The 21,829-nt window shown below is 35.9% G+C and overlaps 6 protein-coding genes and 1 long non-coding RNA gene across 9 annotated transcripts; 3 read left to right on the forward strand and 4 right to left on the reverse strand.

The window, feature by feature from the left end:
- Positions 1 to 315: 315 nt before the first annotated feature.
- Positions 316 to 1,595, reverse strand: LOC106416215. Its single transcript, XM_013857063.3, has 4 exons — positions 1,251 to 1,595; positions 1,077 to 1,127; positions 853 to 899; positions 316 to 770 (listed from the first exon to the last, which is right to left on the reverse strand). The coding sequence occupies exons 1-4, from the start codon at positions 1,360 to 1,362 to the stop codon at positions 630 to 632; spliced, it is 351 nt and encodes a 116-aa protein (XP_013712517.1). The 5' UTR covers positions 1,363 to 1,595; the 3' UTR covers positions 316 to 629.
- Positions 1,596 to 2,725: 1,130 nt separating this feature from the next.
- Positions 2,726 to 4,052, reverse strand: LOC106416236 (dehydration-responsive element-binding protein 3-like). The gene has a single exon (XM_048747759.1). The coding sequence runs from the start codon at positions 3,564 to 3,566 to the stop codon at positions 2,862 to 2,864; it is 705 nt and encodes a 234-aa protein (XP_048603716.1). The 5' UTR covers positions 3,567 to 4,052; the 3' UTR covers positions 2,726 to 2,861.
- Positions 4,053 to 6,429: 2,377 nt separating this feature from the next.
- Positions 6,430 to 7,278, reverse strand: LOC125581780. Its single transcript, XR_007319471.1, has 2 exons — positions 6,966 to 7,278; positions 6,430 to 6,776 (listed from the first exon to the last, which is right to left on the reverse strand). It is a non-coding gene; the product is annotated as an uncharacterized LOC125581780 (long non-coding RNA).
- Positions 7,279 to 9,559: 2,281 nt separating this feature from the next.
- Positions 9,560 to 11,136, reverse strand: LOC106383591. The gene is made up of 4 exons (XM_013823675.3): positions 10,741 to 11,136; positions 10,321 to 10,458; positions 10,161 to 10,231; positions 9,560 to 10,009 (listed from the first exon to the last, which is right to left on the reverse strand). The coding sequence occupies exons 1-4, from the start codon at positions 10,924 to 10,926 to the stop codon at positions 9,757 to 9,759; spliced, it is 648 nt and encodes a 215-aa protein (XP_013679129.1). The 5' UTR covers positions 10,927 to 11,136; the 3' UTR covers positions 9,560 to 9,756.
- A 1,188-nt stretch (positions 11,137 to 12,324) lies between these two features.
- Positions 12,325 to 13,529, forward strand: BNAA02G35030D (protein NONRESPONDING TO OXYLIPINS 2, mitochondrial). Of its 3 annotated transcripts, none has more exons than XM_013857107.3 (3): positions 12,325 to 12,578; positions 12,713 to 12,893; positions 13,302 to 13,529. In XM_013857107.3, the coding sequence occupies exons 1-2, from the start codon at positions 12,448 to 12,450 to the stop codon at positions 12,861 to 12,863; spliced, it is 282 nt and encodes a 93-aa protein (XP_013712561.1). In that variant the 5' UTR covers positions 12,325 to 12,447; the 3' UTR covers positions 12,864 to 12,893; positions 13,302 to 13,529. The 3 variants fall into 3 exon arrangements, with proteins under 3 accessions (XP_013712561.1, XP_013712568.1, XP_013712578.1); XM_013857114.3 differs by having other exon boundaries at positions 12,713 to 12,881; XM_013857124.3 differs by having other exon boundaries at positions 12,713 to 12,831.
- A 479-nt stretch (positions 13,530 to 14,008) lies between these two features.
- Positions 14,009 to 16,537, forward strand: LOC106383602 (thioredoxin-related transmembrane protein 2 homolog). Its single transcript, XM_013823684.3, has 10 exons — positions 14,009 to 14,248; positions 14,334 to 14,390; positions 14,470 to 14,539; positions 14,647 to 14,688; positions 14,773 to 14,846; positions 15,402 to 15,472; positions 15,557 to 15,642; positions 15,725 to 15,831; positions 15,924 to 16,060; positions 16,352 to 16,537. The coding sequence occupies exons 1-9, from the start codon at positions 14,045 to 14,047 to the stop codon at positions 15,984 to 15,986; spliced, it is 774 nt and encodes a 257-aa protein (XP_013679138.1). The 5' UTR covers positions 14,009 to 14,044; the 3' UTR covers positions 15,987 to 16,060; positions 16,352 to 16,537.
- A 1,225-nt stretch (positions 16,538 to 17,762) lies between these two features.
- On the forward strand, positions 17,763 to 21,697 carry LOC106383609 (NADP-dependent malic enzyme 2). The gene is made up of 15 exons (XM_013823692.3): positions 17,763 to 18,020; positions 18,133 to 18,253; positions 18,695 to 18,769; positions 18,855 to 19,006; positions 19,095 to 19,266; positions 19,372 to 19,539; positions 19,729 to 19,812; positions 19,894 to 20,040; positions 20,111 to 20,263; positions 20,347 to 20,436; positions 20,522 to 20,599; positions 20,717 to 20,791; positions 21,000 to 21,090; positions 21,198 to 21,326; positions 21,412 to 21,697. Exons 1-15 carry the CDS (start codon positions 17,878 to 17,880, stop codon positions 21,498 to 21,500), a joined length of 1,767 nt encoding a protein of 588 aa, XP_013679146.1. The 5' UTR covers positions 17,763 to 17,877; the 3' UTR covers positions 21,501 to 21,697.
- The last annotated feature ends 132 nt before the right edge of the window (positions 21,698 to 21,829 follow it).

Genomic DNA, 21,829 nt, shown 5'->3' on the forward strand with positions numbered 1-21,829 from the left:
AACTTCCATATTCGGTTAAAGAAGTTTTCTAAATCTAAACTAAATCTAACCTAAATCTCTCAAAATATATTTGAGAATATTTTTTCCTCGTTATTCTCCTCCTCCTCCTTCCACGATCTTTTTCTCAACGTTTGTGTTTCTCTCAAATTCGGTATATGGATATCTCGTTGCAGTGACAAGTGGAGTTTCATGACAAGTGGAGTTTCATGGTTGACCAAGAAAGAAAGGTGTGGTTCATTCGTGATGTAGTTGTTGTGGCTAGTGGAGCTTCGTGGTTGACATATAAAAGCATTCATAGAATTACAAAAAAAAAGCTGAAAAAACTTGAAGTTTCAGTTGAACAAAACCATTTCATGTACATTGAGAATTACTTGCTCATTTTTGTGACGGTTACAAAAGTTGGATCATGAACAAGGAAACAAAAGCTTACAAGATACAACTAATTGATTACTTGGTAACATTTTGTTTGTTCGGGAAGTAATGATGATAATATGGATCAGGACAAAAAAAAGAGTGAAGAAACGTGCATTTGGAAGGCAAAGCTGTTGGTGCCCAGAAGAAAAAAATGGAAGGCAAAGCTGTTTTAGAGGTCTTGCTGGTACAATAGATCGCTCATGTACGATCATGTTTCACTCCAAGACGATGTACTGCAGCATCTCTTGTGATGAAATTGAAACTTGCTCTGCTGGCCTGAACTGCTCCTGTTGTAGCTTCTTCACCTCACTCTGAAACATAACTTCTTCTGGAACTGTTCCGTCAATAGAGTTTGTCTGCAGTAAACAAGAGAGAAAAATGTTATACTAATTTTTGTCTGTAAAGAGAAGAAAAAAGATTGTTTGGAATGCTACTAACCTTGTCAAGTACCGCATATGAACAACTAAGAAGATCCCCTGCACTGTCTTATTTAATATCAGAAACAGTGATGTCAGACGTTGGATCATTAATGCGTATCATATTTTTAACCATGGAGGACCACACAGTCTCTCGCGCTCATGGTTCTGTATCTTTGAAATTCTTGAAAAGAAACATACACCATCCATAAACCGATCCCACTAGTTTCTGATAAACTTCAATACCTTGAGGAGATTTTCCGCCGAAACGTTTTAACCAAGACTTGAACCAAAACACTGACAAGCAAAGAAAAGAATACAACTTGATTCATTGAGAAATATCAGAATCAAATTGACAAACTCAACAAAAAGTGTATCACTAATGTACAAATCATTGATACTGAAACACTTAAACCATACCGAGCATAATATATTGCTCTAGAGCTTCTGTAGAAACTTTGTAGCGGATGCAAACATGGCAAATTCTGTTCAGATTTGCTAGACAGTTTACTGCATATGAACAACTAAGCATAAATATAGAAGAGAGACAGACGGATTTAACCGTTCGAAGAAGAACAAATCGCCATTGAAGAGAGGAAGAAGCTCTTGGCGGAGAAGACGCTAGAAGAGAATAATAGATTTAGGTTAACTGTGTTCTCTTTTTTCTATTTTACATTATATATTTTAATTAAGTTGAAATTGATTAATCTAAGGGTATAATCGTATTAATAGTAATTAAAATCTTAAAACAACAAAAAATCTTAGACAAAATCTTATTGAGACAAATTGGAGTTGAGAGTGTCCTTTTTTACCAATTTTTCCTTTTAATTTCGGGGTTTGAAAAACACTGGATACGTAACCTTAACTAGCATAACAGAATGACTTAGACAGATTGATTTCATGGGTATTCCACTTTAGGACGAGTAATTTAAAAAATCACCACAGCTCTTTTTCATGATTGTCAACTTATAATGTTCTTGAAAAGATAATGAAAATTGAAAAGATGTAAATGTGACAGGACTAGACATGTCACATTCTTTATCCTCCTCATTTAAGGACCATTCACATACAGATATAGTATAAAGTATGTTTATTTTAGGAGTAATCAACGATCCCCTTTTAGTTATTTAATTAAACTGAGCTTTTCTCTAATAACATCTTTATATTTCTTTTTATTAAACTAGAGATATCTCTTATTTACGGAAAGATCCAAACTAATCAAAAAAAAAATTAAATAGAGGTACAATAGGTCTATATCCGCGTGACTACACTATAAAATGTAATGGGGCATTTTCGAATCGAAGTTATTTAACATCCCAAAAATCGTGTTTCACTAGATCACCATCACGTTGTTATCCTTACAGTTTTAAAGTAAAAATCACTCTCATTTAGATTTTTAACTAGCTAATCAGATCTGCTTTTATAATCAGCTATTATCTTTTCAGTTCTAATTAAATTAGACGAGTTGTATAACAATATATTGCATGGATTTTAGCCCAGAAATTCAATATATTAATTGCATGTATGTATATGTGGCTTATAATGTTTTCGTCAGCTTGGACAAGTTGCCCTCGCTTTGTGTTTTTTGTTTTGTTTTACTAGCTCTCAATTCTCCATTCCAACTATTCCGACCAAACAAAATTGAATGATTGTTAGAATCTAATTTATAGTATTAGTTAATGGTTAAAAGAGGAAAACAAAAAACAGGCAACAGTTTATAACTCTTAATGATTTTGTACTATTGCAATACCATAAAGTCAGTGGACTTTTTATTTTCGCTTATTCACTTGATGATACTTACAAAAAAATCACGTTTTTCCACTTCTTTTTCAAAAACCAAACCGATATTAATATAAATAAAAACACAAATAGAGTTTTGTACACGTATTTCAGTATGGAGCTCACAAACGCACTGAAGAAAAAACCCTTACACCACGAAATCAAAAAACGAAATAGGGTTCAAAAACGTTATTGAACATGAAAATGGTTACAATAATGATGATACAAAAAATAAATTGACCAAAAACGTCGTTAGAGATCCCATGACAAGACTTGGTTGTAACCGTAACTATCTTCCGACAACTCACCCCACGGTGGAGGATAAAAACAGTAGTCTACTGAGTCAGAGAACACAAACTCGTTTCCAACGTTAACGTCGTAACTCGGTCCGAGACTTGGCAGCTCCACGATCTCTCCCAGCTCCTCTGCCTCAGTCCTCGAGAGGTCCATCACCAACACGAGAGACTCAAGCGAAGAAGTAGAAGACGATGATGAAGAAGCAAACGACGTCGTTGGCTCCATCTGTGCTGCTTTAAGGGCAGCTGTCTGAATGTCTCGAGGGCTTAGGGAGACGGGTCTAGGGAATGACTCAACAAGTTCAGGGAAGTTCAGTATAGCCGAGCTTCCTTTGATGCTCAAAGCCGCCACGTCGTGCGCACGCGCCGCCATCTCCGGCGTCGGGAACGTTCCGAGCCAGATACGTGACTTCTTCCTCGGCTCACGAATCTCGGAAACCCATTTTCCCCAGTTCCTCATCCTCACGCCGTGATAAACCGGATGTCTACCGGAATCTTTAACCCTTTTGGTCTTCTTAGAATTATCGGTTTGCTCTGCTTTGATCTCTTGGCTCACTAAGTCAGACGATGAGTAGGGGCTGTGAAGCTGAGACACTCTCTCCTTGTGGATGGTGTCGTCGTATTCATCAGTGGACGTACTCTTTGAAACTGATGAAACCATTTTGGATCCTGAGACTAATGCAAATATTAGAAAATGACGATTTGCTAGGGAATTGCACTATATTTTGTAGTGTCTAGATGAAAATAAAGGTTTGAGAACTATTCAAAATGAGAAAAGAAAACAAGGTAGCTAGTGAAGCGATGAAGAAACGAGAGAGAACCCAACTTTGATATAAGAAGAAGAAATGTGTTGGTAAAATCTTTGTCTTATCATTTCTTCTCAATCACTCAAAATATTTATAATGCATAAATAATTTTGGACGTGTTAGAATTGTGGAGAGGGAATGGGACCAAAACAATGCAATAAAGGGAATGGACCCAATGGCTCTATATTTATTTTGTTTTTTCGTATAGACCCACTCTATATTTTTTTATAAATATATTTATTATTATTAGTATAAATAAAACAACACACTGGCAGTCACTGTTTGCTTTGATATCTTTGGGGGTCTGGACACCACAATCAGAGTGACAATACTGAAGTAACTAGGCCAACGTCTTTGTCCCGGCCGGGTATGAAATTTGTATCCGTGGAGAACAAGGTGAGACAAGCTTTTATTTATTCATTTATCCTTTCTGTATTATTTGTGTGACACTGAAAACTTTACCCAAGTTTTACTATTTAATTGTCTTTTACCATGACAAGAACATTGATATATATAATACATTCGCATTTACATACACATATACGTATTTGCATATGCATGCTAGCTAATCGATGTATCTACGAGATAAGATAAAGCCATGATGACATTTTTCTTTTTGATTTAGAATTAACATATTACTTAGGGTATGACTGGTTTTCCCGCTACCACCCGCAAACGCAGCTTTTGCAGTTAGTAGCGGTTGCTGGCGTTTTGCAACAATCGCTCAAACCGCTCTAAACCGCTCCAAATCGCTCCAAATCGCTCTGAACCTCATAAATTCAAAAGCTGGTTCCAGCTAGCGTTTGCGGTTGCGGGCGTTTGCGGGAGGATAAAAAAAAATTATTTTTTTTCCAAAACAATATAAATACAAAAATAAAAAAATTCAATAAAAAAATTAAAGTGAAATTATAAAAATGCTAAAATATATCAATTAAATTTTAATTAATATTATAAAACTTTAAAATAAAAATATTTTCTATATTTTTAAAAAATTTAAACTATAACTTTCTAAATATAAATTTTATATTTATTATAATATTATTATTTTTGATATTTTTATAATTGTATAAAATGTAAATATTATTAATTTATTATTTAACAGCTGCTGCATTTGGTAGTTAACCAGTCATAAGTATCCCGCAAACGCACAAATTTCTAACCGCAGAATCAGTCGTACAAATCTCTTAAAACCGCTAGAAACCGCAACCACCCGCATCCGCAAACTCCCGTAACCGCAACCGCAACCGCTGCGGTTAAACCAGTCAGGCCCTTAGTTGCATACTTAATTTATTGTCTTCAGATTTTGAATGTCATGGAAATAATCATGCGAAATTTCTAGTTGCATTTCTTAGTTTAGTTGTAAGCAAAAGTAAGGCTAATTAGGAATTCGTCTTAACCATATATATATGCCTCGAAGATCATGGTTAAACAGACTTATATATAGTTTATTAATGGTCCTACAGTAAGATTTAAGTAGAAATACACTGGTAAGACTAATGATTTCAACTGGTCGTGTTAACATTATATATAAAGTTATAATTAACCAATCTAGAATAATATATAATAAATTAACGTGAATCAATATAGTAGTTATAAATTTGTTTTGAACAGGGAGTGTGAAACTTCGCATCAAACAGTGTGATTATTGTACTGATTTCATTTCGGAGGATATGTACCAATACCATATAATAAAGATTTGAGTTTGTATTACAATTATAAATGAGTTTTAACGCTTGTAATATGATAACTAAGACATGTTTGGGTCAATGCTATCAATCAATGCATATTAATTAGTTTAGAGTTGAACCCAATCTCACAGAGAGACATAAAGAAAAGAAGTATGTAAAGAGAGAAACTTCAAGAACATCAATTTGTTCAATCATGGGGCCGTATTTGCGTACCTACAAGGACGGGTTTCTTGTGAAACACACATAACTACTTGCAATAACGACGCTAGCGTTTGTTTCGTTGGCGCTCGTTTCAGAATAAGAATCTAGTATATTCATTTTCTAGTGATCATATATAACTTTTTTTTTTCACACTAAAGCTTGCTTTGATTTATAACAAAGGAGGGATACAGATTTGGGATCCTAAGCCGACGAGTATCGAATATCCCCGGAGCCAAGAGCCAGGAAGAACTATACAAATTCCTGGAGACAAAATACAGCACAATAAAAGGTTCTGTAATGCTAGGAAACTGAAAGATTAATGCAAACTTTATATGCTAGTGATCATATATAACTAAGATTATTAATGCAAGCTTTATAAAAGGTTCTGTAATGCTAGGTAGAGATGTCAAACAGGTTGGTCCGTCCCGTCCCGTCCCGTACCGCTGCGGGCTTGTCATCTCGCGGGTCCAGGCGGGTCCGTCCCGCGCGGGCTGCGGTCTCCAAAAGGTCGGCCCGATCCCGTACCGCCCAAGTGCACAGTCCCTTACAAGCCATCCCGCGGGCTGGACGCGAAAGGAGTGCAGCATGTAGAATATGAAGAATGAAGTACATTTTTGAAAACCTCCAAGGACTGATGATGAAGGAGGTAATCTAAAACCATGGTAAGATGATTTAAGCTTCAAAACTCTTACATTTTGAAATGTAATAATCCAACAAATTAAAAGTAGTTTTTGGCTAGTGACTTCAATGAAAGATCTTGGACCTGATGAATAACAACTAAATGAAGTGATCTGAGATTGTGGGTTATTTTTTAATTCAACAAAATAAATAGATAATTTGATTGTTTATACATAAACAGAATCATCAAAGAGCCACAACACATGTTCTCTTTGATCACAACAACTTCTTAACTAAGTTAAAACACAAAGATCGACTTTAGACTACAAATGGCGATGGTGCTGGCACTCAAAACACAAACAAAAAAAAAGAAGACAAATCAGAGACAATTCATAGAATATATAAGAACTACATGTCAGAGACAAACTCTGAGAATCTAACAGGAAAGAAAACAAAAACCACAATCGTTTTATTGCCTTAATGATCTCCACCAATTGATCAACTCTAGTCTCTCCAGGGAACAGAGGCTATATAAGATATATTGGGTTCTCCTGGAATCTGAAACCAAAAAGAAAAAATGCTTAAGGTCAACACTGTTGTTAAATGAAAGCAAAGATACAGTGAATCAAAGACATAACAATGAACACAAACAGACCCGCTTTAGACAATAAAAAACAGAACATGAAGCAAGGATGTGTTCTTCGGTTGGTACAATTACTGACTTGTACACAAAGAATGAGAACTCACTAGTGAAGAGTCTTGTCTCAAAGGGAATGCAGTCTCCTCCTTAACAAGAAGAGACGACACATCTGCAATGGTCATTTCAGTAGATATTAAACTTTTCATTTTCAGGTGAAAGGGCAACGGAAACGACGAAGCATCTAGATGCGGTACATGTGGGCCTTCCCGCGGTTGATGCGGGCCGTCCCGCTTTAGACCCGGTATCAAACAAGCCCAGTCCCGCAAGGCCCGCTTTTTTGCGGGTCATGAATCCCTAGGCCCATACCCGCCCCGCAACAAACCCTTCTGGGCCAGGCCCGCGGGACAGTACCCAGTTTGACATCTCTAATGCTAGGAAACTGAAAACAAGATTAATGCAAACAAGATGTAATGCGAGTGATCATATATTACTAAGATTAATATATATTTGTAGGTGTACTCAAAAGACAACAATTAATTAACAATATATTTATGAATAATTAGCAAAATGATAGAAAAACAAGGATAGAAAACATTGTACCTGTGTTTCTTTATTTTTGGGTGATTATTATTTGTAATTATATAGGCAGACAAAACCAAATATCAATGTATTCCAAGTATGGTATTATTAGGCATACAGACTGTAAAGTCCAAATATTTAAAAAATTCCAAAATAAGCCTTTTGGAAAATGACATTATCTTCATCTTCAGCTTTTTTTGATACAGGAAAGAGACACTTTCTTGCTTTGTGTTCTCCTCGTGGGATTAAAAATCGTAATTATTTGGGGGTGAACCCCAAATAAGAATATGTATATATATATATATATATATATATATATATATATATATATCGAAGTTTACTCAGCTCAGAAGAATAAGAATATGATTAAATTTGAGTTGATATGGAGGTAAGTCGTTTTTATTCCCTACTCGATGTACTATATCTTGTTTATGAATCATTGGGGAGCAACATAATTGCCAAAAGGAAGAAAAATGGAATACCTCGAGGTGTAAGACATTTACTCTTAACTATAACACGTTTTTGCTTTACACAACTACCACGTATGTGGACATTTACTCTGGGGTATATTTAATTTGAAATTTAACTATTAAAATGATAAATTACATGTTATTTAAAATAAATTTTTAAAATGATAAATTTTATGTCCATTATTATTATTTCAAGTAATGGACATCAATTTGTTATAATCTTAAGGCATTTTGATGGAATTATTTAACTGAAAAAGTCATACGATTTAAATTGAAAATATAAAATGTTCGAATTAAAGTGATAAAAACATTCACAATTCATCCAAGATAATTTTAACATTAAAAATCAAATAATTACAAATCTTTTTAAATACTATATTAAATACATCCGTAATAAAAACGTTTTTTGCTTTAGAAACTTTCAATGTATGTGGACATTAATTCTTAATTAACACGTGTTTGCTTTACAAAGTTAGTGGTCACCGAAACACGCAAATGGTTGGCGTTTGGATTCATTAATTCTACGACTTTAGAGCATCTCCAATGTAAAACTCCATTTTTTCCTTCAAAATGGAGTAAAAGTGAAAATGGAGTAAAATTGTTCTAACCCTACTTCATTTCTCACTCCATTAAGAACAAACAAAAAAAAGATTACTCCATTTATAGAGTAAATTTCATTATGGAGTGAGATATGGAGTTGGGTTGAAGCATTCCTTACTCCATATTTACTTTTACTCCATTTTAGAGGAAAAAATGGAGTAGGAATGGAGATGCCCTTAGTTATGGGAGGAATGTTAAGCATGACAAATTTTGGAAAACATATTTAAATCAATTTCGATCTTTCTCATTCAAAACACTCCCATTTACTAACTATCCAACTTTATTTAATATATGTTTATATGCACTATAAAACGTATTTAAAATAATTTATTTTATATATTTATAATTGATGTTATCAAAATTTTGTATCATTTATAAAAATGATCTGAAAAGGAGTGTATATAAGAAGATATTCAATGATAGTGAAGATATTGAGTGTCTGACTATCACAGCTTCAGTCCTGCTTCTTGTTTGTCACATGCGATTGCCTGGCTCACGATATAACCACACAGTGTCCTTGATGAGTAACTTCCAAACGAGTTATTGCAGGCAAAACGTTCTGAATTTGATTTGTAGGTAATAATTTTGTCTGTGTAACTAAAGTTGTTTTAGGTCCTCTAAGAGCGTTATATATATAGCCAAAATATGTAAAAGTTGTTTAAGATAATATTTAAAAGTGTATGTTTTGAACTGTCATTGTGTATAGTTTTATTTGTTTGGAAATTTGAACGGGATGATACTACTACGAATTTGAGTTGAGGCATATTGTAGACGTACGTACGTGTTATGGATTCGTATTTTTAGGGTTTGTTCATTGGTATAGCCTGATTCTAATGTACTAATTAATATAGTTTTCTTGAGTTGTTTGTTACAATATGTGGTCTTGTTCTGCTTTCTTTACATGTTACAACACAAGTACAAAAGACTGTAATCAAAGTTAGCATCAGCTTTTAATAAGCATGAAGTCTATGAGTCTATCAAAGTCGTACGGAGATTCGTAATCGTATAAAGAATTGCTCAACGTACGCATTCCTATTGAAAAGACTGGGAAGTGTTAGGTTAGGAATCTACTAAAGCCGTGTCTCATGTTTCTTTGCTTCTACACAGACAACATTCTGAGGATTCTTACATAAACAATCTTTCCTCACTTATTCGATGAACAGTAAGAAATAACTAGAAGGTTGTTGATCTCATCCACTATTGGATATGTGTCTCAAATAACGAAATGAGTCATTTAAATTTGTATAGTCTACACTTTCGTTCTCTTGGGGCTTAGGATGAAATCATCATCATCGTCATTATCATCGGCTTTTTTCTTCTTTCTCGCATCCGAACCGCTGTTCTTGGACGCTGATGGTCTTTGAGAACTCTCTGGTTTACTCTTAGAATATGATGGCGTCGGTTTAACCGGTGTTCCCATTCGAATTTGCTTCATCTTCCTTAGCTTTTTCTCGTGAGCTCGCTTCGCCTTTTCCGGAGACAACATTCCATGTTCCATTAGCCTGTTAGAAACCACGATATTGGCAAGAAACCATTCAAGTTTTATGCTAAAATGATCCAAGAACACTGTTCTCTAAGCTCATCATAAAGACTTGTCAATATATATATATATATATATATATATATATATATATATTTTTTTTTTTTTTTTACCAGAACTCAGCCATTTCGCTTCCGGGTATTTGTTTAGATAATGATTCATAGAATATCCTCAAGGGCTCTCTCTGCAAATTCAAAAGACAGAGAAACCAAGAATCAAGAACATGATTACAAAGAAACTTAATAGAGAAAATATTTAGAGATATGTATTAACCTCTTCAGGAGGATCATATTTTTGTCCGGCTAACGAATAAACCTTCTTCTCTCTTTTGACTTTACCTTTCGCCAAGCTAGCTGCTGCAGATGTTGTTGCTGTGGATTTCACCGAGCTAACAGCGTTCTTGGGCTTTGCCTTCATAAAAAGTTTGCAGAAAATATATTACAAGTTGGTTGTATGATCGACCTAGAAACCCAAATATCCAAAATCACGTCACGGTGTAGAATTTACAACATAATTCATTTTTTTTTTATCAGTGTTCAAGAATTGTTGGGCGGTAATTAGACGCTTTATAGATCCGATCTGTCATTGCCCATTGAAAAGTTCTATCTACAATGGATCTAATTAAGTTAACAATAAAATTTTCCCAAAATTTACATCTAACAATTAATTCCTTAAAGGATTTGAGATTGATACCTCAGATTTAACCGTGACGGTGGAAACAGAGGATCTGGGTTTGGTATCCGACATGATCGGTTTGCTTGTGGTCGCGATCTTCTTCTTGTCCTTAAAAGACGGATCGATCTTGGCTCTGGAAGCAAGAGAAGAAGATCCATCGCGTGGCTCGTTCTTAACCGAACTGGGTCTCGTCTGTGTCGCCATAAGAAGATCCTGAAATTCAGCTCAACTACTTTTTCTGCACGATAAAGATTCTTCCGACAAAGTCTTGCCGCTTTCGTAGTTATGTAATGAATTGGTAAAATTGAAAAGTTAAAACATCAACGGTTCTGCTGTTCCGTTTTAACGGTTATTTTAAATTTACATGATGAGTTAATAATTTATCACGCGCCATGTGATACCATTTGTAATAAGTTCTTTATTTAATTGGAATTTTATTCTATCTTTAAAGACTTTATTTTATTGAAGATTTTCTGTGGATAATTAGAAAAGAAATAAATCCACTAAAAATCTGTAATTAATAAAAAAACTTTTGTCCATCTCAAATTTTTGATACACCTCATATGTTCTTATATTGTTATTGTTTATTTAATGCTTTTGAAAATACCCTTAAAATACTATCAATGAATCTGCTCTTGTATATACGAATTATAAAACATAAAAAACAGAAATAACGCGGTAATTACCAACCAACACGACACCTATATCAAAGTAACATATAGCTACAATCTTGCACTTGTTAAATACTTGTATATATATGTTATTTTTTTCAAATGGCATTGACAATTTTTTGTGTGTGCAAATGGTATTGACAATTAACACATCAAATAACACTAAAACTTTTTTTTGCAACTTATAACAATCAAATTTTCAACTCCCTCAACATGGCCGTTGACTCGGTGCCAACCCCATCATCCTCCTCATCGACATGAGGAGCAAGATTCAAGTAACAATTACTGTTATTCTCTTTATTACCACCAGCATTAATTAGGACTATTTCTAGAGCTATTTTTGCCTCGCCACTGTGAACGGCATACCATACATTCTTCATGCACTTTGTTCTTGCAAACCATACACTTCACCACCGATCTTTCTCCCTCCTCGCCTCCAACACATTCACCGTTTACGTTTTGAATGACCTGAATATCGTCTAGACATATTGGACACGTTGTTGCTTCTTCTTCCATCTCATTTTCCTATATTTATAACCCCAACAAATAATCTATGGATGTAAGATTATATTCTGTATAAAGGAATATTACATATAAGATTTCCGATCCGCCACCGGCTGAGCCAAGACATGTCGTCGGTCTCTGTAACTAACGTACGTCGATCTTTGATTGGACCCGACAGATTCCATAATAATTATAAGAATTACGTTACGAGAGTTGGAGTTTATGTGATCTTCATGTTATAAGGTACAGTTAACTTATACACGTCATGTAGGAGATTCCTTGTATGAAACGTGAGACACGTCTAGAATAACGGCGACGTGTAGTGAATCAAAGACGGCGTTAGACGGAAGGCAAAGTTGTATACTATAGTTGATCGGTTAATTAAACGTTGTGTGGTTTTGTGGAAGTAGTGTTGCACAGCTTGCTATTCTTTTATTTTGCTCAAAAACGGTGTCGTTTCAGTTAAACCTCGTGAAAACCCGTCTTCTTGCTCGCACTTTGACCTAGAAATCAAAATCAAACTTCCTCCTGCTTCACATTATCGGCGAAAATGGCTTCTCGATGTCGATCTCTGTCAAAACCAGCGTTCTCAATCTTTAGATCCGCAACGAACAAGCCCTCTCTCCGACCCAAATCAGCTTCATCATTTCTCGGCGTCCCTCCTTCGCCTGGACTCGCAAGGTTGTTAACTTTTTTTCTTTCTCATTTTCAAATTTTGAGCTGTGATATAGTGTTCTTGCAGCTCTATGATTCATGGGTTATCTTCAAGTTTGCATTTTTCTAAGGGATTAGTTTGTAATTTTGACTTTCGACAGGCCGATTGCTCAGCTGGGGTCGCTTCAGTCGCTGCTTCCGTTGTACAGTGCGGTGGCATCAGCTAGGCTGACATCGTGCCTGGGGATCGATTCGATGAATTCAAGGTCGTTGTCTCAGGGTATGATCTGCGGTTCGAACCCAGGAGTTTGATATTCTCCCTAATCTTTTGTTAGTATATCTGTAAGCAATTACTCTTTTTTGTTTTTGTTTACTCTTTGTTTGGATTTACATACTCTAGAGCTTTTATTTCTCCCCTTTCTCGTTTGATCTTGCCAATGTTAGTATAGGAGATTGCTTTAGTTGGATAGCTAACGGAACTTAATAAATTATTATGATCTATTGCGGTTTTCAGATTGCTTTAGTGTCCTTTTGGTTGAACTATTGGTGATTGCAGAGACTTTTAAGTTCTTTGGTCAGTGGTCTCACATAAACACAAATAGGTGTGTCATAAGAATCTTGTATTGGGTTGAAGATGAAAGATGCCTATCTTCTTGTAGTATTTTAGTGAAAGCAAACTTATACAATTTATGTTTTTGATGATGGCCAGTGTGCTTATCTATTTTTGGTTAATTCTCGTGATCCTTGCAGAGCTTGGCCTAAGCGTGCCTCGATAAGAGGACTAGACTCGAGGAAATGGATTCATTCCTTTTTTTTTTTTTTTTTGTTGCTTTGCTGGTCTAATTCTGTTACTCAGACCAGTTTCTATGAGTCTTGTTGATGAACACACTCTATTTTCGTTTCATCCATTTAAATTGGAATATGTATTCTTCAAAACATCAAAGATTAAACAATTATAGTCTTGTGTCCTTCGTCTTACCATTGTTTTGTTATTCGATTATTGATTCAAGCGTTTTCATTTAAAAGAGTCTAGTTGTTTTGCAAATTTTCAATGCTTGTCAAAATGAGAAATGAATATGCACATATCTCTTGTTTTGTGTGTGTTTAACTCTAGAGGTGGCTGCAATGATATAAAAACCGTACGCAACCTGAATTGAATTAGATTCGGAATTATTTCTGATATTAGTTTGTTCCTAATTTTGTTACTCGGACCAAACATAAAATTGAAATAATTAAAGCCAAATTGAATCAAATTATCTAAATACTCAAAACGGATCATGTAACTTTAGAACAAAAAAATGAAATAAACCAAAATCTAACCGATAACTGAAATGCCCGAGTGTGACAAATGAACCAACACATGAGATGCCCAACATCCTCTAGACAAACACCTTGCCGTTTCTTACCACACAAAAACGACGTAACGTCTACTATCTTCTCAGACTCAAAACTAACTCGCAACCTCTCCACGATCCCTTCGAAACTCGCAAAAAATGGAGAAGAAGCGTGAAGGAGGAGGAGGAGGAGCAGTCGAAAGAACGAGCCAGATCGTATCAGATCCATACTACTTCCTCCACTTCATGGCCTTCTTCTCCTACCTCCCGATCCGCGCCTCCGCCGCACCCTACACCTCTCACCGCCTCTTCGACAGAGAACTCCAAGCCTTTCTAGCCTTCCTCATGTTCTCAGCTATAAAGGTTTGACCTTTTTGTTTCCTCTCTTCGCATTTTGATCGAATTAAAAAAAAAAAGTATCGTACTTGATTTCGATTGTGGTTGGTAGATGGTTAGGGAGGAGACGTGGGAGGCTTTCGTTGCTGATAGCTTTCTCTACGCTAAGGTATGTGATTACGATCTTTGTGATTACGATCTTTGTGAGACTTTTTCTGATACAGAGTGTGTCTTTGTGGATGCAACAGATCTTTCTTATTGGGGTTTCGTTGGTTATGGATTATCGAGTTGCGATCTGGTTCTGTGTCATTTTCTCAGGTGGGGGCTTTGTTGATTCACAGTTAATAAATATTAAAAAGAAAAGCTTTTTTTGAGTTTTATGATATTCACAACAAAGTTTTTATTTGAATGTCTTGTTTTTGCAGTTGTGTATCTTTTAGCTCAACAGCCAGCGTTTAGTAAGTTAGGTAAGTGAAGGTTCTAAGCCTTTTGCTTTCTGTGAAGTGGAATCAGAAGTTGCATTGCTTATAGGATTGTTTGATTGTTTGCAGGAACTGCGAAGAAGCTGACACCTATGCAGTTGGAGGATTTGTTATCAGATGGGACCACAACTAAGTACTGGTTGGTACGTGGCTAATGGCTTTATCTTCTTCTACTAGATAATGTTGTTGCTCTTTCCTAATTAATGAAGTTGTGATTGTAGATGATACGTTTGAAAAACCACTGATTAGTTTTTAGGTAACTTAAATAATGTTCCTTCCATAGAGCTTGCAGATAGCTTCCATTATAGCATGGTGTCTATGAAGCTAGATATAATACATATAACGTTCCTTTATTGTTATGCATTTAAGTTTTGCTTTTTTTTTTCTTTCTTCTGTAATGGTCAATCAATAAAGACACAAAATACTGATCTGCAAACATCTCTATCAGTTAAACCACGAAGATAGAAGTTTTGAGCTTCTTACACATTTTAATAACAACCCTGTTTAATACTATAGGTTTAAAAGAATTCAATTTATTTCAATATTAATTGTATCAATTGATGTGGGTAAAATGGGTGAACAACCTAAAAAGTTACATTGAAAACACATCTATCTTTGTGAAACAAATAAAAATCTTGGTGGAACGGAGAGAGTATACGATACTTTTGTGATGATGAACCTTTTCACACCTTTTGCAGGTAGAATTCTATGCATGTAGTTCATCCAAGTGTGTTCGTTCAAGCCGGTGCTTTCCCGAGCTCTCCATCACGTAAGCTTTGTGTTAGAAAAGAACATCACCCCATTTCACTGTTCTTTTCTTAAGAGACACTGACACACTAGTTCAATTCTTCAGGTACTCGAATAGTCTTTTGTCTTTTGGAACCATAGACCTTGGACTTTTCCCTAATGCTGCATCAAAGTTCGGAATATCTCTTGCCGGTAATAGTCCTTCACAAACTCGAAAACACAGTGATTCTCTGTTGTGTAAAGGAACTGATGTGTTTGTGTAATATAAATATAGGTGGTATGTCTCAGCTACCCACATACATATTATATGAAAAGGGTGTAGAAGTTCATCGGTTCCCAGACTTTTATGTTGACGCTGCACCGTCTTTACCCGTAACCAAGGTTACATTCTTCTTTACATACGTAGATTTCAAATGGTTGCATTACTTCTCTTATGGCCCTTAAAAGAGATGGTGTCATTGTTGATGCTGCAGAAACTTCTATGTCAACATTTTGAGCTCGATAGGCTTCTGCTTGACTACATCAACGGATCATAGCCAGAAAATACGACGATATGTAGATGGCTTCTCGTGAGAAGAGCAGTATGAACACATGAGCCCGCCATGGGGACTATAGGGCTGTTCGTTTGGTTGCCGCAGGTACCGGCGGCAGCGGCAGCGTCAACATTCTGCGTCAACTCTTGTTCGTTTCGTTGACGCAGGAACCGACGGCAGCGGCAGCGTCCGAACGCTGCGTCCTGCGGCTGACGCCGATAAAACCTGCGGTCGCGATATGATATGCGGCAGCGGCAGCGTCAGCGTCAGCGAAACGAACAACAACTGTCCTCATTGACGCTGCCGCCGCCGCTGACGCTGCCGCTGCCGCTGCCGCCGAAACCTGCGGCAACCAAACGAACAGGGCTTATGAGAGGCAAACATTTTGGTCTCGCGCATTCTTTTTTATTTATCTTTTTTATAATGGGCATTTTTAGTGAGGCTGGCCTGAGGAAACGATAGATACTGTTTGTGTGTTATAGAGAGATAAGAAGATTATGCTAAAATTCTTGAATTTGATTGATGCTAATGAAAACTTCTGAGTTTTTAGTACCTTTCGTTTTCAGTAAGCTTTTTTATTCTTTGCTTGTTGTGCTTATCAAACAAAAACCATCTTCTATCTTTGTATAAAAAAATCAAATATATAAAAAAAAATCAAATATATTATATTGGAGTGAAATGCAATGGTCTCTATGATAAAAAGGGTCAACAAATGAAATAAAAGGCAAGTCTTGAAAACGTAGGAGTTGGTGATAGCGAAAAAAGTCACATATTTGGTTGGAGTCAAGAGGATTCGTCATGTTCTAGAAAATGAGCTTTTATGGACTATAGACGCGTCTTTGGCACATATTAGTTTACTTTGTTTTGTATAAACACAAGAAAATAGGTTTGGACCGAACAAACACAAAGAGAGAAAATAAGAAATATACTGGTCAAACTGAAAAGTCAGATAAAAGGCGAGCGGCTACGTTTTTGTAACTTTTGATGATGGGAAACCACATTGCTTTCGTACATGTCAAATGATTTTTTTTTTTTTTTGTAAATGACAACATGTCAAATGAAATTGTTCACAAAGAAAGAATAATATGATCCCAATCAATGAAGATGGTCCGGCTGCCAAATTTGATCCTTTAACAACTCTATGCAGACTCTATGCAATTATTATCATTTGTTTTAAACATCACATTGTATCCAATAAAATAAAAGGGAAAAATACCATCTATTTAACACGATTTAAAATTGTACAATAGCACCAAGTTTACAAAAGCCTCATATTCTATCATTGTGTTTTGCCACTTTTGTTCTTCCCATTATAAGATAGATCCCTATCGAGGACCATTCGTCTGAACTATTTACAGACACATAATAATGCATATTATCTAATGGACACTACTTTTATCTTATTTCCTCAATCTATATTATTATTTCTTTTTTTTGAAAAAGAAAATTCCACATCTTACAAAGTTTAGTCACATAAGTAGAACATAAATGAATTGAACTATATGTAATCTGTATACTCTATTTCACTAGACATACCATAAATGCACAAACCCATTTGCAGTTATCATTAGTCTAAATTGAATTGATATTAGTGCAGTTGTTTAAATAAATAAACGAGATCAAAATATTACTACAACAAGAGTAATAACAAAAAAAAAAGAGGTAATGGAAGAGGAGGAGGGGAGGGACCTACACGAAGGAGGATGCTCCGTCCACGTTCTTCTCATTTTGACTTTCTTAACGACTTTTCATATTTGTAATTAGAAAATGGTCATTTTCCTCATCGGGCCTATATAAATCCACCACCTTCCTCTTCTAAGTTTCATCATTCATTACAAAATATCATTCAATCAATATATTCATCACTTTCCTCCGTAAAGCTTGCAAATTCGATATGGGAAGTACTCCAGCTGAAGTACCATGCGACGTTGTTTCCGACAACAGATCCGGCCTAGGAGGTGGCATCTCCGACGTGTACGGTGAGGATCTAGCCACCTTGGATCAGCTCGTCACTCCTTGGGTTTCCTCCGTCGCCAGGTTAATGACTCATCATTCAACGACCTTATAAATCTTATTAAGAAATATATTTTTTGTTGATCAAAAAAAAAAAGAAAGGAAACTTAATTGTGGAAATGAACCTCTGTTACAGTGGATACTCGTTGATGCGTGACCCGAGATACAACAAGGGACTTGCTTTCACTGATAAAGAGAGAGATGCTCATTACTTAACTGGTCTTCTTCCCCCTGTTGTCTTAAGCCAGGAAGTTCAGGTGACTTTCGTGTTATTTATATACAAAGAAGCAATGTTCTAAAAATCTATGGGTTATAGCTGAAACAATTATTCTTAAAATCCTATTTATGCAATTCAAATCGGTTTAAACTATTCTAAATCAGTTAAGATTAGCCTAATCGATCTAAATTGATCATAATATGTTAATCAAACAATAATATTAGTACAAATCTATAAATTTGTCGAATTTATTTTTGTATATCTAATTTTTGTAATTCATCAAAATAATTTTATAATTAGACACAAAAATAAATATTTTTATTTGTTAAGGCCCAAACCTGGCCTAAATCTCGATTAATCCATCTAGTAGATAGTCATCTATAAAGTTCCTAGCCATTTTTGAACATTGCAAAAAATGAACTCACCTGTGATTTTGGGTTTGTTTGTGTGTTAACTTGTGGTTTTGTTTTGTTTTGATTAGGAGAGGAAGCTGATGCATAATCTGCGCCAGTACACTGTTCCTCTACAGCGTTACATGGCCCTCATGGATCTTCAGGTGATTTGATTGTTCCCTCATGTTTAGCAGTAGAGACTTAACATGTGTCCATAAGATTTGTAGCTAATTTATCTGAATCTTTCAGGAAAGGAACGAGAGGTTGTTCTACAAGCTTTTGATTGATAACGTCGAGGAGTTGCTTCCAGTTGTGTACACACCAACAGTTGGTGAGGCTTGCCAGAAGTATGGTAGCATTTTCAGGAAGCCACAGGGTCTCTACATCAGCTTGAAAGAGAAGTATGTTATCATTAATCACTCTCTCTATTAACCAGATCACTTCCATTTTGTTTTCATAGAGATACTAAACTGAATGTATGTTCTGTAGGGGAAGGATTCTTGAAGTGTTGAAGAACTGGCCTCAGAGAGGGATCCAAGTTATCGTTGTTACTGATGGTGAGCGCATTCTCGGTCTGGGAGATCTTGGTTGCCAGGGAATGGGAATTCCAGTGGGGAAGCTTTCTCTTTACACTGCTTTGGGAGGAATCCGTCCATCAGCTGTAAGCACTTAAACAACAAGCTGCAATAGTATTATTGGTCCTAATTGATTTGATTATTCTAGTAAATGTGTGATCTATAACGCAAAACCTGGGTTTTAAATGCAGTGTCTTCCAATCACCATTGATGTGGGTACAAACAACGAGAAGTTGCTGAATGATGAGTTCTACATTGGCCTTAAACAGAGAAGAGCAACTGGCCAGGAATATGCAGAGTTTCTACATGAGTTCATGTGTGCTGTGAAACAGAACTATGGAGAGAAAGTGTTGGTACAGGTGAGCCATAGGATCACTTCTGCTAAGAAACTATCTCTCTGTTTCAAAATGATATATATGTTTTAGAAAAATATATTGTTTCAAAAAATATATTTTTAAAATTTCAATACATTTTTTATTACATATATATTTTTTGTTAGAGTTGTTGATGTTCTGTTTATAACACAATACATATTCTTCATTTTTCAGTTTGAAGATTTTGCGAATCACAATGCATTTGACCTTCTGTCTAAGTACAGCACGAGTCATCTTGTCTTCAACGACGATATCCAGGTAAGATTGATCTCTTTCTTTACATTTTGGGTTCAAGTGTCAGAGAGCTAATTCTATTTATCGTTTTTTATTAATTGGCAGGGTACTGCATCAGTGGTGCTTGCTGGGCTTATTGCTGCTCAGAAAGTGCTTGGTAAAAGCCTTGCTGACCATACCTTCTTGTTCTTGGGTGCCGGAGAGGCTGGAACCGGTATCGCTGAGCTAATTGCTCTTAAGATCTCTAAAGAGGTAAGTAGATATTGTGAAGTTTCTTTCATTTGCTCTGTGATTGATCAAATCCTCTTTTTTTTTTTGGTAGACTGGAGCTCCCATTGATGAGACACGTAAGAAGATTTGGCTCGTGGACTCCAAGGGACTGATCGTTAGTTCGCGCAAAGAATCGCTTCAGCACTTCAAGCAGCCGTGGGCGCATGAGCATGAACCTGTCAAGAACCTCATTGGTGCTGTGAATGTAAGCAATGAACTAATCTTTAACTCTCTTGATGTTAGGCTTTTTGTTTTATTAAATCTTTGTTGAATCTTTTGTCAAAACAGGCAATCAAGCCAACCGTTCTCATTGGAACCTCTGGTGTGGGTCAAACTTTCACACAGGAAGTTGTTGAAGCCATGGCTACCAACAACGAGGTTTCTTTCTTGTTCTTACTCTTTTCTCTCACTCATAAAAAGGTATTAATGCCATTGTTCTAATGCTGGTGTTGGCTTTTTATAGACACCGTTGATTCTTGCTCTCTCAAACCCTACTTCTCAAGCTGAGTGTACCGCAGAACAGGCTTACACATGGACCAAGGTATATTCATTCTTCTCTCATATATCTGAAATTGATTCATGTCCTGATTATAACAAAATGTAGTTTGCATTGAACCGTCTCTCATGTTTCTGATCATAATTTATGCTTAAAAAATAGGGTCGTGCAATCTTTGGAAGTGGAAGCCCGTTTGATCCTGTTGAGTATGATGGCAAAACTTACTTCCCTGGCCAGGTTTGTGCTATATCCATATTGTTTTCTCCAATTTTCAAAAAAAAATCGCTAGGCGGTGATTAAATCCTTTATAGGGGATAGATCGATTTTGAAAAAAAATGTTTTGTTTAGATCCGATTTGCCGCTTAAACCGATTTTTAAAACATTATTTTTCGCTGATCAAATTTCTGTGAGAACCTGAATGTCTCAACTCTACTTCACTTCACAGGCAAACAACTGTTACATATTCCCTGGTCTGGGTCTTGGTTTGATCATGTCCGGCGCCATTCGTGTCCGTGATGACATGCTCCTTGCTGCCTGTAAGTATACATCACTTCCTTTAACATTTTCTGTGCACTATACCATAGAAGTAAATCTCAATAAAACTCGTTCTAACTGGTCTCTATCACTTCTGTCGAATTAACAGCTGAAGCATTGGCCGCTCAAGTCACAGAAGAGAATTTCGCCAACGGTTTGATCTACCCGCCATTCTCAAACATCAGAGAGATCTCTGCTAACATTGCAGCCAGTGTTGCCGCCAAAACCTATGAGCTTGGTTAGTTCTCTATTCATTTCCCTCCGTTACTTTAGCAAAGAAACTGGGGGCTGATGATATATTTTTCTTTTTTTGTGGTGTATAGGATTGGCATCGAACCTGCCACGTCCAAAAGATCTGGTGAAGTTTGCAGAGAGCTGCATGTACAGCCCTGTCTACAGAAACTACCGTTAAAAGAAGTTTTGTCAAAGAAACCTCAAGATTCTTATTGTATTCACAACATTTATTAGTTCCTGAGAGATTTGCTTAACTCTTATTGCTGTTTGTTTTGTTTTCTACTTCTTCTACATTATGATATGTTTCGAGTACTACTCAACTCCTTTTGTCCTTGCTTCTTGTGTGATCAATAATAATTTAAAATTTTCCAATAATAATAATTGTCTCAAAAGCTACATTTTCACAACTCACACAACCAAACTTTGTATTAATGTTGTCTTGGATTCTTTTGTAAGTTATGGCTGAGGAGTCCTCAGCTCAAACCTTTAAACCTTTCTTTGTAAAAA

This window comes from Brassica napus, chromosome A2 (genome assembly GCF_020379485.1).
Source record: "Brassica napus cultivar Da-Ae chromosome A2, Da-Ae, whole genome shotgun sequence".
In the NCBI taxonomy this organism is placed as follows: domain Eukaryota; kingdom Viridiplantae; phylum Streptophyta; class Magnoliopsida; order Brassicales; family Brassicaceae; genus Brassica; species Brassica napus.

Excerpts from the sequence above, each read along its gene's own strand:
- LOC106416215 (XM_013857063.3), bottom strand. The coding sequence starts at position 1,362 with ATGCTTAGTTGTTCATATGCAGTAAACTGTCTAGCAAATCTGAACAGA. Across the intron at positions 900-1,076 it reads CGGCGGAAAATCTCCTCAAG|ACAGTGCAGGGGATCTTCTT; the intron begins GTATTGAAGTTT and ends ATATTAAATAAG. Across the intron at positions 771-852 it reads CATATGCGGTACTTGACAAG|ACAAACTCTATTGACGGAAC; the intron begins GTTAGTAGCATT and ends TGTTTACTGCAG.
- LOC106416236 (XM_048747759.1), bottom strand. The coding sequence starts at position 3,566 with ATGGTTTCATCAGTTTCAAAGAGTACGTCCACTGATGAATACGACGAC.
- LOC106383591 (XM_013823675.3), bottom strand. The coding sequence starts at position 10,926 with ATGGCGACACAGACGAGACCCAGTTCGGTTAAGAACGAGCCACGCGAT. Across the intron at positions 10,459-10,740 it reads CCGTCACGGTTAAATCTGAG|GCAAAGCCCAAGAACGCTGT; the intron begins GTATCAATCTCA and ends CTTTTTATGAAG. Across the intron at positions 10,010-10,160 it reads AGCGAAATGGCTGAGTTCTG|GCTAATGGAACATGGAATGT; the intron begins GTAAAAAAAAAA and ends GGTTTCTAACAG.
- BNAA02G35030D (XM_013857107.3), top strand. The coding sequence starts at position 12,448 with ATGGCTTCTCGATGTCGATCTCTGTCAAAACCAGCGTTCTCAATCTTT. Across the intron at positions 12,579-12,712 it reads CCTTCGCCTGGACTCGCAAG|GCCGATTGCTCAGCTGGGGT; the intron begins GTTGTTAACTTT and ends GACTTTCGACAG.
- LOC106383602 (XM_013823684.3), top strand. The coding sequence starts at position 14,045 with ATGGAGAAGAAGCGTGAAGGAGGAGGAGGAGGAGCAGTCGAAAGAACG. Across the intron at positions 14,847-15,401 it reads CCACAACTAAGTACTGGTTG|GTAGAATTCTATGCATGTAG; the intron begins GTACGTGGCTAA and ends CACCTTTTGCAG. Across the intron at positions 15,473-15,556 it reads TTTCCCGAGCTCTCCATCAC|GTACTCGAATAGTCTTTTGT; the intron begins GTAAGCTTTGTG and ends TCAATTCTTCAG.
- LOC106383609 (XM_013823692.3), top strand. The coding sequence starts at position 17,878 with ATGGGAAGTACTCCAGCTGAAGTACCATGCGACGTTGTTTCCGACAAC. Across the intron at positions 19,267-19,371 it reads GAGGAATCCGTCCATCAGCT|TGTCTTCCAATCACCATTGA; the intron begins GTAAGCACTTAA and ends TTTTAAATGCAG. Across the intron at positions 20,600-20,716 it reads AGGCTTACACATGGACCAAG|GGTCGTGCAATCTTTGGAAG; the intron begins GTATATTCATTC and ends CTTAAAAAATAG.